This window comes from Neophocaena asiaeorientalis, unplaced genomic scaffold, assembly GCF_003031525.2.
Source record: "Neophocaena asiaeorientalis asiaeorientalis breed wild unplaced genomic scaffold, Neophocaena_asiaeorientalis_V1.1 scaffold571, whole genome shotgun sequence".
Classification (NCBI taxonomy): domain Eukaryota; kingdom Metazoa; phylum Chordata; class Mammalia; order Artiodactyla; family Phocoenidae; genus Neophocaena; species Neophocaena asiaeorientalis.
The window spans coordinates 2064444-2077685 of NW_020175669.1; the positions used below are offsets into that span (position 1 = coordinate 2064444).

A 13242-nucleotide genomic window follows, 5' to 3' on the forward strand; every position below is an offset into this window, starting at 1 on the left:
AGAAGAAGAGAAAAAGAAAGGGACTGAGAAAATATTTGAAGAGATTATAGTTGAAAACTTCCCTAATATGGGAAAGTCAATCAAGTCCAGGAAGCACAGAGAGTCCAATACAGGATAAATCCAAGGACGAACATGCCAACACACATATTAATCAAACGATCAAAATTTAAATACAAAGAAAAAATATTAAAAACAGTAAGGGAAAGCAACAAATAACATATAAGGGAATCCCCATAAAGTTAACAGCTGATCTTTAAGGAGGAGCTCTGCAAGCCAGAAGGGATTGGCAGGACATATTTAAAGTGATGAAAGGGAAAAACCTACAACTAACATTACGCTACCCAGCCAGGAACTCATTCAGATTCGACGGAGAAATTAAAACCTTTACAGACAAGCAAAAGCTAAGAGAATTCAGCACCACCAAACCAGCTTTACAACAAATACTAAAGGAACTTCTCTAGGCTGGAAACACAAGAGAAGGAAAAGACCTACAATAACAAACCCAAAACCATTAAGAAAATGGTAATAAGAACATACATATTGAAAACTACCGTAAACGTAAATGGTTTAAATGCTCCAACCAAAAGACATAGACTGGCTGAATGGATACAAAGACAAGACCTGTATATGTGCTGTCTACAAGAGACCCACTTCAGACCTAGGGACACATACAGACTGAAAGTGAAGGGATGGAAAAAGATATTCCATGCAAATGGAAATCAAAAGAAAACTGGAGTAGCAGTTCTCATATCATAAAACAGACCTTAAAATAAAGACTATTACAAGAGACAAAGAGGGACACTACATAATGATCAAGGGATCAATCCAAGAGGAAGATATAATTGTAAATATTTATGCACCCAACATAGGAGCACCTCAATACATAAGGCAAATGCTAACAGCCATAAAAGGGGAAATCAACAGTAACACCACCATAGTAGGAGGCTTTAACACCCCACTTTCACCAATGGACAGATCATCGAAAGTGAAAATAAATAAGGAAACACAAGCTTGAAATGATACATTAAACAAGATGGACTTAATCGCTATTTATAGGACATTCCATCCAAAAACAACAGATTACACTTAAATAAAGCAACCTAACCTTACACCTAAAGCAGTTCGAGAAAGAATAACAAAAAAACCCAAAGTTAGCAGAAGGAAAGAAATCATAAACATCAGATCAGAAATAAATGAAAAAGAAATGAAGGAAACAGTAGGAAAGATCAAGAAAACTAAAAGCTGATTCTTTGAGAAGATAAACAAAATTGATAAACCATTAGCCAGACTCATCAAGAAAAAAAGGGAGAAGACTCAAATCAATAGAATTAGAAATGAAAAAGGAGAAGTAACAACTGACACTGCAGAACTAGAAAGGATCATGAGAGATTACTATAAGAAATTGTATGCCAATAAAATGGACAACCTGGAAGAAATGGACAAATTCTTAGAACAGCACAACCTTCCGAGACTGAACCAGGAAGATAGAAAATATAAACAGTCCAATCACAAGCACTGAAATTGAGGCTGTGATTAAAAATCTTCCAACAAACAAAAGCCCAAGACCAGATGGCTTCACAGGCAAATTCTATCAAACATTTAGAGAAGAGCTAACACCTATCCTTCTCAAACTCTTCCAAAATATAGCAGAGGGAGGAACACTCCCAAACTCATTCTACGAGGCCACCATCACCCTGATACCAAAACCAGACAAAGATGTCACAAAGAAAGAAAACTACAGGCCAATATCACTGATGAACATAATGCAAAAATCCTCAACAAAATACTAGCAAACAGAACGCAACAGCAAATTAAAAGGCTCATACACCATGATCAAGTGGGGCTTATCCCCAGAATACAAGGATTCTTCAATATATGCAAATCAATCAATTTGATAAAATATATTAACAACTTGAAGGAGATAAACCATATGATCATCTCAATAGTTGCAGAAAAAGCTTTTGACAAAATTCAGCACCCATTGATGATAAAAACCCTCCAGAAAGTAAGCAGAGAGGGAACTTACCTCAACATAATAATGGCCATATATTACAAACCCACAGCCAACATGCCCCGGTCCGGGAGGATCCCACATGCCGTGGAGCGGCTGGGCCCGTGAGCCATGGCCGCTGAGCCTGCGCATCTGGGGCCTGTGCTCCGCAAGGGGAGAGGCCACAACAGTGAGAGGCCCGTGTACTGATAAATGAAAATTAAAAGCTTTTTCACAGCAAAGGAAACCATAAACAAGTCGAAAGACAGCCCTCAGAATGGGAGAAAATATTTGCAAATGAAGCAACTGACAAAGGATTAATCTCCAAAATTTACAAGCAGCTCATGCAGCTCAATATCAAAAAAACAAACAACCCAATCCAAACATGGACAGAAGACCTAAATAGACATTTCTCCAAAGAAGATATACAGATTGCCAACAAACACATGAAAGGATGCTCAACATCACTAATCATTAGAGAAATGCAAATCAAAACTATAATGAGGTATCACCTCACACCAGTCAGAATGGCCATCATCAAAAAATTTACAAACAGTAAATGCTGGAGTGGGTGTGGAGAAAAGGGAACCTTCTTGCACTGTTGGTGGGAATGTAAATTGATACAGCCACTTTGGAGAACAGTATGGAGGTTCCTTCAAAAGCTAAAAATAGAAATACCATAAGACCCAGCAATCCCACTACTAGACATATACCCTGAGAAAACCATAATTCAAAAAGAGTCATGTACCCCAATATTCTTTTCAGCTCTATTTACAACAGCCAGGACATGGAAGCAGCCTAAGTGTCTATTGACAAATGAATGGATAAATAAGATGTGGCACATATATACAATGGAATATTACTCAGCCATAAAAGGAAACGAAATTGAGTTATTTGTAGTGAGGTGGATGGACCTAGAGTCTGTCATACAGAGTGAACTAAGAAAGAGAAAAACATATACCGTATGCTAACACACATATGTGGAATCTAAAAAAAAAATATATGGTTCTGAAGAACCCAGGGGCAGGACAGGAATAAAGACACAGACGTAGAGAATGGACTTGAGGACACGGGGGTGGGGGAAGGGTAAGGTGGGACAAAGTGAGAGAGTGACGTAGACATATATACACTACCAAATGTAAAATAGATAGCTAGTGGGAAGCAGCCGCATAGCACAGGGAGTTCAGCTCGGCGCTTTGTGTCCACCTAGAGGGGGGGGATAGGGAGGGTGGTAGGGAGACACAAGAGGGAGGAGATATGGGGATATATGTATATGTATTGCTGATTCACTTTGTTATAAAGCAGAAACTAACACACCATTGTAAAGCAATTATACTCCAATAAAGATGTTAAAAAAAAAAAGAACATTGTCCTTTCCTATATAAAATAAAAATATTACCTTTTTAATTAGTTTGAGATAGGGTGGCCAACTGTCCTAGTTTACCCAGACTGTGGAGTTTCCTAGGATGTGGAACTTTTCAGTGTTACAACCTGGACAATCCTGGACAAATTGGGACAATTGGTCATCTTAGTTTGAGGTTAAAGAAATCAGCTTCTTTTTTGTTGTAAGTTTTTGTCTAACATTTGAACTATTTCTGGACATTGGTGAAGAAAAAGAATGCTAAGATTGTTTGAACATGAATTCCCTTGAGTGCTTCTGGTGAACTGGATCAATAAATAATTATATACCTTTTTCACTTCAGCATAATTTCAGATTTACAAAAAAGTTGCAAGTATGAACAAGGAATTCCTGAATACCTTTCACCCAGATTTCCCATTTTACTACATTTGCTTTCTCCCTCCTTTTCTCTCTTTCTCTATTTTTAATCTGTGTGTGTGTATTTATATATAACATCTATAATTATTTTTGAGAGTAAGTTGCACACGATGCTGCTTTAACCTTAAATACTTGAGTGTAATTTTTGCAAAGATTTATCTTACATAATCACAATAAGATTATCAATGCTATACACACAATACTATTCTCTAATCTCTAGATTTTATTGAGATTTTTGTCAATTTTTCCTGTATTGGTCTTTATAGCAAAAGAAAATCCAAGCTCATGCATTGGATTTAGTTGTAATGTCTTTCTAGTCTACTTTAATCTGAAACAGTTCCTGAGTCTTTGTATCTCATAGCATTGATATTTCTAAAAATTACAGACCAGTTATTTTGTAGAATGTCCCTCATTTTGAATTTGTCTGGTGTTTCCTTATGATTCCTACTTTTGATAGGAATATCACTGAAGTGATGCCAAGTGCGTCATATCAAGAATCATATCCTGCTGATTATTTCCATAACTGGCAACGTTAACTTTGCTTATGTGGTTAAGGTGGTGTCTACCAGGTTTTCCCACTGTAAGATTACTATTTTACCTTTTGTAATTTGAAAAGTATCTTGTCTATCCCACCATACTGCTAGAATCAGAAGTCAGCTTAAAAAAAAAAAATCACTCAACATCATATCAAAAGTATTTCCAAATAGTATTTGTAAGCATTGTTTTAATAACTATGGATGTGCTTAACTGTTTTCTGAGGATTAGACATATAGGTTGTTTCCAGTCTTTTATTGTTATTTAAAAAGATAGTGCTGCTATAAACACATTTTTATATAAAGTTTTTATGTGTTCAGGGTTATTTTCTAAGATAAATTCTCAATGTAGCATTACCAGGACCAAGGGAATATTTTTAAGGTTGTTGATATACTTTGTAAAAGTGCTTTTCAGAAGAATTGTACCAATTTACATTTCCACCAATAAAAAATGAGATTGCTCTACTTTTTAAAAAGGTATTGTCTTTGAGGATATACTTTGAGACTCATTATCTACGGGGTTTAGCATGCATTGATGAATCTAGCCAGAATAAATTGTTACTGTGACTGTTGACAAATGGTGATTTTCTAATCATCATTCCTTAGCTGGCTTTCCGCTGTAGGTGGAAAAAGCCAATATTCCCTTGACTTTCCACTGTAGCTGTTCCTTCCCCCTTCTCTAGTTGTTTATATCAATGTAGACTCTTGGCTTCTTATTTTATTCAGTAAATTTGAATTCTTACTGTCATTTGTTTTCAGCGCTCAAATTGTCCCTGATTTGGCTAGTAGGAGTTTCCTCAGCTGGCTTTTGTGTCCTTCAGGCATGTCCCTATCATTCTTTGAGGACTTCCTTACTTTTTAGCGTAATAAGGTGTCCAAGGCTCATCTTGTTCTTTCTCTGCCCTACCTCTGGAATCAGACATTTTTCTGAGGAGCACTGGTTCCTTTTAGTGGAGATCAATATTACAGTCCAGGATCTGGACACTGGATTTGCTCCTTGCTACTGGAGTGCCATTGCTTCTAGGCCTTATCAAGTAACAGAGTTGAGGAATTAAAAAAATATATATATATATATATAATATATATTTATAGTATGTGTATGTGTGTATATATATATACGCATGCATGCACATATGTATATAGACACATCTACACATTTATATTCATTTTTATATTTTAGCTATCAAGATGTATTAAAACTCATGAGTTCACACTGGTATCTCCTTAAATTTCAATCTAACGCTTCTACTTGCAATACATTCTTTTTCTCTTTCCATATTTCATACAAAGCCTGGCTCTCATTTTCCACAATAATATTGTATTTATTTGTTCAATCCTAAGATGTACGAAGAGTTTCAGAATTGCTAATCGATGCCTCTGCAAAGCCAGACTTTAATATTTTTTACAGTTTTTTTTTGTTGTTTTAGCCTAAGGGCATATAGTCCAAATGCTATGATCAAAAGTTTCTTGGGGGGATTCCCTGGTGGCGCAGTGGTTGAGAGTCCGCCTGCCGATGCAGGGGACATGGGTTCGTGCCCCGGTCTGGGAGGATCCCGCGTGCCGCGGAGCGGCTGGGCCCGTGAGCCGTGGCCGCTGAGCCTGCGCGTCCGGACGGAGCCTGTGCTCCGCAACGGGAGAGGCCGCGCAGTGAGAGGCCCGCGTACCGCAAAAAAAAAAAAAGTTTCTTGGGTTAGTTCTTTTCTCCTTCCCCCTTCTGTGGATTGTTTTATTCACTTAAAATAAAAGTATTATTTGTTTCTATTTGTATTCAATTTGGAAAGGTTTTCTGTCCTTGTGGATTTTTATTTATTTTCTTTTTTTCTTTGAGTATGTGAAACATTGATATATTTCCAACAATCAAATCTGTGCAAAAAAAGGCATATTCAAAGGAGTGTGATTTTTTTTCCCACATTGTCTTTGTCCTTTCCACCCAGTTCTCCCCTTACTCTGTAGGTAACCAATCTTATTAGTTTCCGGATTTTCCTTCTTGTTATATCTTTTGCCCAAATAAGTGCAAGTGTATATATTCTTATTTCCCCTTCTTTCTTACCCAAAAGATATAATACTATAGATATTCTTTTGTACTTTGCTAAGCATAGAATTTTAAAGCTGAATCAGACCTTTTTGTTTTCTTTCTAAGGTTTTTCTTTTCTCATTTTTTTGTCTTTTAGACATTGGATCAACAACAGTTCTTCACAGAGGAAGAACTGAAGGAATATGAAAATCTTATCTCCATACAAGAAACTGAACTTAAGAAAAAGGCAGATGAGCTTCAGAAACAAAAAGAAGAGCTACAACGTCAGCATGACCAACTTGAGGCTCAGAAGCTGGAATACCATCAGGTGATATTTTGTAAAAAGGCTTGTGGCATTAAAAAGGATTTTAGGGGCTTTGCTACAAGCCTGTGTTTTTGTAATATATTTCAATTAGCTGTCGTATTTTAAATTTTAGTATTTTTTAAACTGCATTTTTTTAAACTTCCTTGTTGAATATTAATCTAAATTATAGAACGTGAATATCCCATTTTGGAAAACAATTTTCAGTTTGTTGTGCATTGTCAATGGTCATACATATCAGAGAAAATCAAATAACGCTTACTTTTAAGGCATTCTTTTTCCATTCACTAGGTTTTACAGCAGATGGAACAAAAAAAATTACAACAAGAAATTTCCCCATCAGTGCCTGGTGGAGAATCAAAGATCCAGCCACGTATGTAATTTTGTTTATTTGTTTGTTTGTTTGAGGAAATTAAAAAATCGAATAAATAGAAATTCACATTTATTACAAATACAATTTAAATCATTAATATCTGTGCTATTTTCTGTTTATTTGTGGAAATAGAGCAATTTGTGTTACAGGAAAATGAAAAAGCCTCTCAAATTTGTATATATCAGTACATTTCAAAAGCTATATAATTTGATAGCCATGTGCATGGTGAAATGATTTTTTTCAGTATTATTCATAATTCTTCCTAATCAGTTATTGATACTATCACAGAATATGTTTTTTAATTGTAATCAGTGATTAACTAAACATAGTTAAAAAGCAAATACTCAGTATATCTAAGTATAAAAGAATATTCAGAATAAAGGAAGATACCTTTAAAATGAGGGCTTTTTTTTTTTTTTTGAACAGGCATTTAAAGTCCAAAGTCCACCAGAACTTAGAATAAAATTGTTACATCATCATGTGTGTCATCTTTTTACCTCCCTTCCTTTTCCTCTGCTCAGTAAATATTTTAAAGCATATATGGAATAAAGGAAGATACTTTTTAAATGAGAACGTATTTTTTTGTTTTTTGGACACAGATGTTTAAGGATTGAAGTCTACCAGAACCAGGAAGGAAACAAACTCAATACCTGCTCTCATTTTCATACCTCTTTTCTTTTTCCTTTGTTCTCCTTTAGTGATTTAATTAAGTGGCTTTATGCCATAATTTAATGAAACTATTAGTACCTATTTAAGTGAGAAAGCGCCACCCACTGCCTTTAAAATAAATTGTTTTCTCTTATTCATAAAGGTAAATACTCTTTTATGGGTGCTTATCATCCCCTCTCTCAATAAAAGCTCTTTGATATTAATAATTCTCCTGAGAAGACCATAGTATTCCCCAGTGTGTGTTGGTAACTTTTTCCTACTTTTCAGCAATCTTAACTGCTAGAAATTCTTCTACCAAACAGCTCTTGCTACCACTTAAGTTCATTTTTCATTTACGTTTTTGCTTTATACTCTATCATTCAAGATCAGGTTTTGCTACATATAACAGAAAACCGAAAGATAATGGTGGTTTAAACTGAATAAGAACCTTTGCCTTTTACATAGAAGAAATCTGGAAGTAGGTGATGTACAGGTTCCTATCTTTCTCCTCTGCTCTCCCCAGTGCATAGTTTTTATTCTTGAGTTATTTCATTCTCAGGGTCCAAGATGGCTCTTGGAGGCAGTGGGGAAGGGCAACAAAAGGAATGTCCCCCAGTTGAACCAGCTTCCTTGATGCAGTTTTCCCAGAGAACCACATAGCATTTGAATTTACATCTCATTGGCCAGAGCTGTGTCACATGGCCATCTAGCTGCTAGGGAAGCTGAGAAATCCATGTGGCAATGGGACAGGCTAAAAGTTAGGATTCTTTTAGGAAGGATTCCCTTTAAGAAGGGAAGAGGGAATGTTTGGTAGGCAACTTACAGCTTTAATTTAAACAGCCTTTTGGTTACTTAAATATCTATGTACATTCTTCTGAAACAGAAAACGCTCACTTCCCCCACCTCAAAAGGAAACCACCAAAACCCAATCTATTATTGCATGTAGTTCAAAGCCCATGACATCTGAGTATAGTCCCCTCCATCAGGTTAGGATGTGGTTTTTTTATGTTCTGGTCATCTGCAAACTAAAAAGCAACATGTCTGCCCCCTGAGAACCATATGCATAATGGGATAGATACAGGATAACTGCAGTAAAATCAACCTTTTAGAAAGGGGGAAAACAGGAAACAGAGCAGTCATCTTTCCATAACAATTTAAAAAATACTGCTTGGCAAAAATAGCAAGGTCTCTCTGCTCTGTCCATAAATATATTCTTTGGTTTTTCTATTAGGCAACCCCTGCTTCACCTTTCTGGGAGGAACTCCCTTGTCTAATGTCCTCAGAGGCCCTTGGCATTACCCTCTAGGATGTTTTTATTGCCCATTAACCTTCAAGGACGCAAGTGGGCATTGGGAAGTGTCCTCTTCTCGAAGGCTGGACAGTCTTCACACTTCACTTCCTGTTATTGTGGGTTTGGGGCCTTGGGATTGTTTCAGATAGTTACAGGCTCTTTCAGGCCAGGTTTAGGGTTTTTATTTGTTTTTGTTTTGTGTTGCTTTTTGGCAAAACAGTTCCCTCAAAGGTTGTACGTTTCTGGTCTGTTTTCTTCAATTATTACCACGAGAAACCACAAAGATCTTGCCAAGACATATTTAACAAAGAACCTCATCTTTTACTTGCTGGCCTCTGTGTTCTTTTCTCCCGTTGAGTCTTAAATGAATGGTACCCACTTGGGATTGTTTTAAACTATAGGCTTGGATGGGATAACAGCAGTCTTAATCTGATCTTTTTCCTTAGGATGACTCCCATTATTTGGCAGAAAATTCTTAAGGGAAGGTTCTTGGAAAGTTTGTGAAAGCTTTAGCAGCTTCCTCAGAACCTTTACTTATAACTGTTTCAGTTTGGAGTACGGTAGTACAGTAGGTGACCTTTTTCAATTCTTCAGGGCTCCAGATTTGGGACTTTATCAATTTATTTGGTAGATAAAGAACAGTTCTCTCGGCAAAGCTATATTGCCTTCTATCTCTGCAGACTTGCTTACCTTAGCCCGAGCCACATCTCTCCTGTAGGACTTTTCTGAAAGAGGCAAGGCGCAGCCCACACATGCTAGCATTCTGAAATTCTACCACCATTTTCTCTGATACCTTAACCTCAGTTGGCATGAAGTATCACTGCCCCAAACCCTACCTTCTTAACTAAGCCAATTCCATTTTTTCAGATCCTTTTACTTGCTGCACCTTACTTCTAGCTACCAAATTCTGTATAGGTTAAGATTCTTCATTGTAAGTAATAGAATCGTCTTCAGGTACTAAACAGAATGGGATTGATGTGGGGGGAGCAGTATAGATAGATAGCTCACAGAATCTTTGGGAAGGCTGAAAGAACAGAACTTAGGCTGAGCTTCTAGGAACTGCGTCATGAGACTGGGCTGCCAAAGAAGCTGCTGCTTTTGGAACAATCAAGAAGCTGCCTGCTAAATCAGGAAGCCACCTGCCAAATTAGGAAGTCATGAAGTTGCCAGCTCCAGAACCACACCACCTCTGCCTTGCTTTGTGTCAGCAAAAATGGATATTTCATGTCCTGCTTCTCTCCCCATGTAATTCAGTTCTGAGTAAAAGTTTCAAGTGAGTACATCTGATTGTTTGGACCAATCATATCTGGAACCCTAGCTGCAAGGGAGGTTGGGAAATAATATTTAATTTCCTACCCCTGTAGTACACGAATGCATGTTTAAAGCTGTTGAGTGAACAAATCCACTGTAATACCTCAAAAATTTACATTGTTTCTTTTAACATTAATAATTTTTAAAACTCTTAGTTCTCATTTTACAAATTTTAAAATAATCATTGCATACGCCTCCAAACACTTCAAATTTTTTTCCTTAAATCATGGATCCCAAAATTAAATAGAGCAATCTAGAAAAGTTCTGCTTATATGTAGCTTAAAAAAACCCACAGAAATCACTCAGGAGAGTAATGCTATGTTTCTTTAGAGATAGAGAAGAATTCCTATCTCTGTTGTTTAAATTGTAGCAAATATTTTTAAATGATCTGGGATATCCTTTTGTTGATGACTCTATCTGTAAGCGGTATTGTGATAAGACAGGGATTCACCTAGGATAAATTTTTTTAGATGGTGGACTAGGGTCAAATCAGAAAGTAATTGGAGACAATAATATTGTACTTTTATGAAATGTGACAAATATCAATACAACAGCAGTCATATTATAATATATTAAATATATCAAAGTAACACATCTTGCACCTTAAATTTACACAGTGGTATATGTCAAATATATTCAAGTTAAAAAAATAGTAATTGGAGGAGAACTTAGAGAAATTTTTTAAAATGCTCTTTTGGCATGAGTAGATAACGGACAGATATTAATGTAGACATACCTCACAGTTTCCAGCAAATTATTAATTTATATTATTAAAAAAAGAATTGTTGGCCTAAGATTATTTATGGGCATAAGGAATCCCAGTTTTTATGAGTATTGGGCATTTATGAGTAAAGATTGTTTCTTAAAGAGTTGCTAATAGTATTTTTTCCAGCTGTTAGAAAGTATTCATCCTGTGTTTGATTTATCCCATTCTTCTTCATATTCTTAGATATTAAGAAGTCTTTGGTTTAGTTGACTTAGTGGTATATATAAGTAATTTGGAACTTTGTTTCACATATGAATTTTCATGAAGCATGTACATTTTATAGTATACTTAGATATATATAATTAAAATTATATTTTAAAAGACAGTGGTCCTTTAGAATATTTGACTCTCACTAAAGGAAACTGCAATTTAGAAGCAGTGGTAAAAAATCCTTTGAAATATGGCTCTACTTTTTTTTTTTTAACCAAGATTTGTTTACAATGGCATTTTTTTCATGCTAATTGAACAGATTTGTATTACCATAAGCCTAAATGCAAATCTGTTTTTCCCATGAGGAAAAATATAAAGGAAATTTTAATATTTGTGATAATGTGACTTTTAAGATAGTCTTGCTAATAAAAGAGGGGGTAAGAAATGTATTTCCTTTAGGGAGAAATATTGACAAGTCTAGTTCTGGTTAGTGCCTAAAGTTTAATTTTTGTTTTATAGCTGTGCAATAAATCGAGAAGAAATTGATAAAGAGGCAGAGTTAGATGATGACCTTCATCATTTTCATGCAAGATTTTTGTCGCCTGAAAGAGCTGCTAGAGAAGATCATCTTTACCCTTAACCACTGGTGTCTCAACTTGATACTTGAATAATTCATTTGTTTTTTGTTGGAATTGAGAAACTAAGGTGTATTAGATAAAATGCAGAGTTCCTATAGGTGATACAATGGAAGACTCTAATTACAGCTTGTTTTCAAGGTATGAGATTTGAAGGAAATTGGATCTTTTCCTTGCTTTTTGTTTTTTTTAACACAGTATCATTAGCAGGATTTCAGTCTTTCCCTACCCATGTTTTAATTAGTTAATTAATCAATTAATTAATTAAAATCCAACAATTTAGATCTAATAGGTGACTTTTTTCAGTTTTTAAAATTTCATATTGAACTATAGTTAATTAACAATATTATGTTAGTGTACAGTAAAGTGATTCATATATATTTATATGTGTATATATACTTTTCAGATTCTTTTTCATTATAGATTATAAGATATTGAATATCGTTCCCTGTGCTATACAGTAAATCCTTGCTGTTTATCTATTTTGTACATATTGTTGTATCTTTTAATCCCATATTCCTAGTTTATCCCTCTACCCCCCTTTTCCCTTTGATAACCATGTTTGTTTTCTATGTCTGTGAGTCTGTTTCTGTTTCGTGAATAAATTTATTTGTATTATCTTTTAGATTTCACATATAAGTGATATCATATAATATTTTCTCTGACTTGTTTCACTTAGTATGATAATATCTAGGTCCATCCATGTTGCTGCAAATGGCAATATTTCATTCTTTTTTATGACTAATATTCCATTGTAGTGTGTGTGTGTGAGTGTGTGTGTGTGTGTGTGTGTGTGTGTATATACCACATCTTCTTTATCCATTCATCTGTTAATGGACATCTAGGTTGCTTGACTACTATAAATAGTGATGCCAAAAATCTTGGCTGTCTGTGCACCAATGCCAGAAAGAAATACGGAGACAGCGTTTTGGAGAAACAAGAAAAATGGCCTTAATCTTTGCCTGACAAAGGGGAAAACACAGCAGGCTAGTGCCTCCAGAACTGTGCCCCCCCTTCCCTGGGGAATAAGGAAAGGTTATATAGCCTGGGGCTTGAAGTCTGGGGTAGGTGATAAGGCTCAAAGTAATTAAGGTCTTGCATTTCTTTTCTTCTGGAAATTCATGGCCAAAGCTGGCATCAGGCAGCTCAGCAACCGGGTCTGATGGCCCTGAAGTTATCAGCCCATGATGTTCTTTTTGAAATGAAGAGTGCTACAAGGGAGTGTCGGGAGAAGAAATGCTAGGTGCAAAGGGTAATTCATATGGAATCAAGAGTAATCAGCTTTGTGAAGGACAGGTCTAGCTACAAGTGTTTGTTAGTAGTAACAGCTAAAGAATAACCAAGACTGCTTAGCTCTTTCAGGCCTGTTTATGTTGTTTCCCCAGCCTGTTCATTGTTTCCTTATTTTCTTTGTTTATCAGAAAAGAAAAGT

General features: G+C 35.7%; 1 protein-coding gene across 8 annotated transcripts in view; it reads left to right on the forward strand.

Moving 5' to 3' along the window:
• Positions 1-12080, forward strand: part of NUCB2 (nucleobindin 2) — a 71304-nt gene extending 59224 nt beyond the window's left edge. For 5 of the 8 annotated variants that reach the window (XM_024731596.1, XM_024731597.1, XM_024731598.1 and 2 more), the window contains 3 exons: positions 6472-6642; positions 6928-7009; positions 11695-12080. In XM_024731596.1, coding sequence (XP_024587364.1) covers positions 6472-6642; positions 6928-7009; positions 11695-11705 — 264 coding nt within the window. In that variant the 3' untranslated portion in view covers positions 11706-12080. Of the gene's footprint in view, positions 1-6471; positions 6643-6927; positions 7018-7435; positions 7580-7608; positions 10222-11694 lie in introns of those variants that run through there. The other 3 variants (XR_003001303.1, XM_024731601.1, XM_024731602.1) reach the window with 3 other exon arrangements.
• Positions 12081-13242: the final 1162 nt, after the last annotated feature.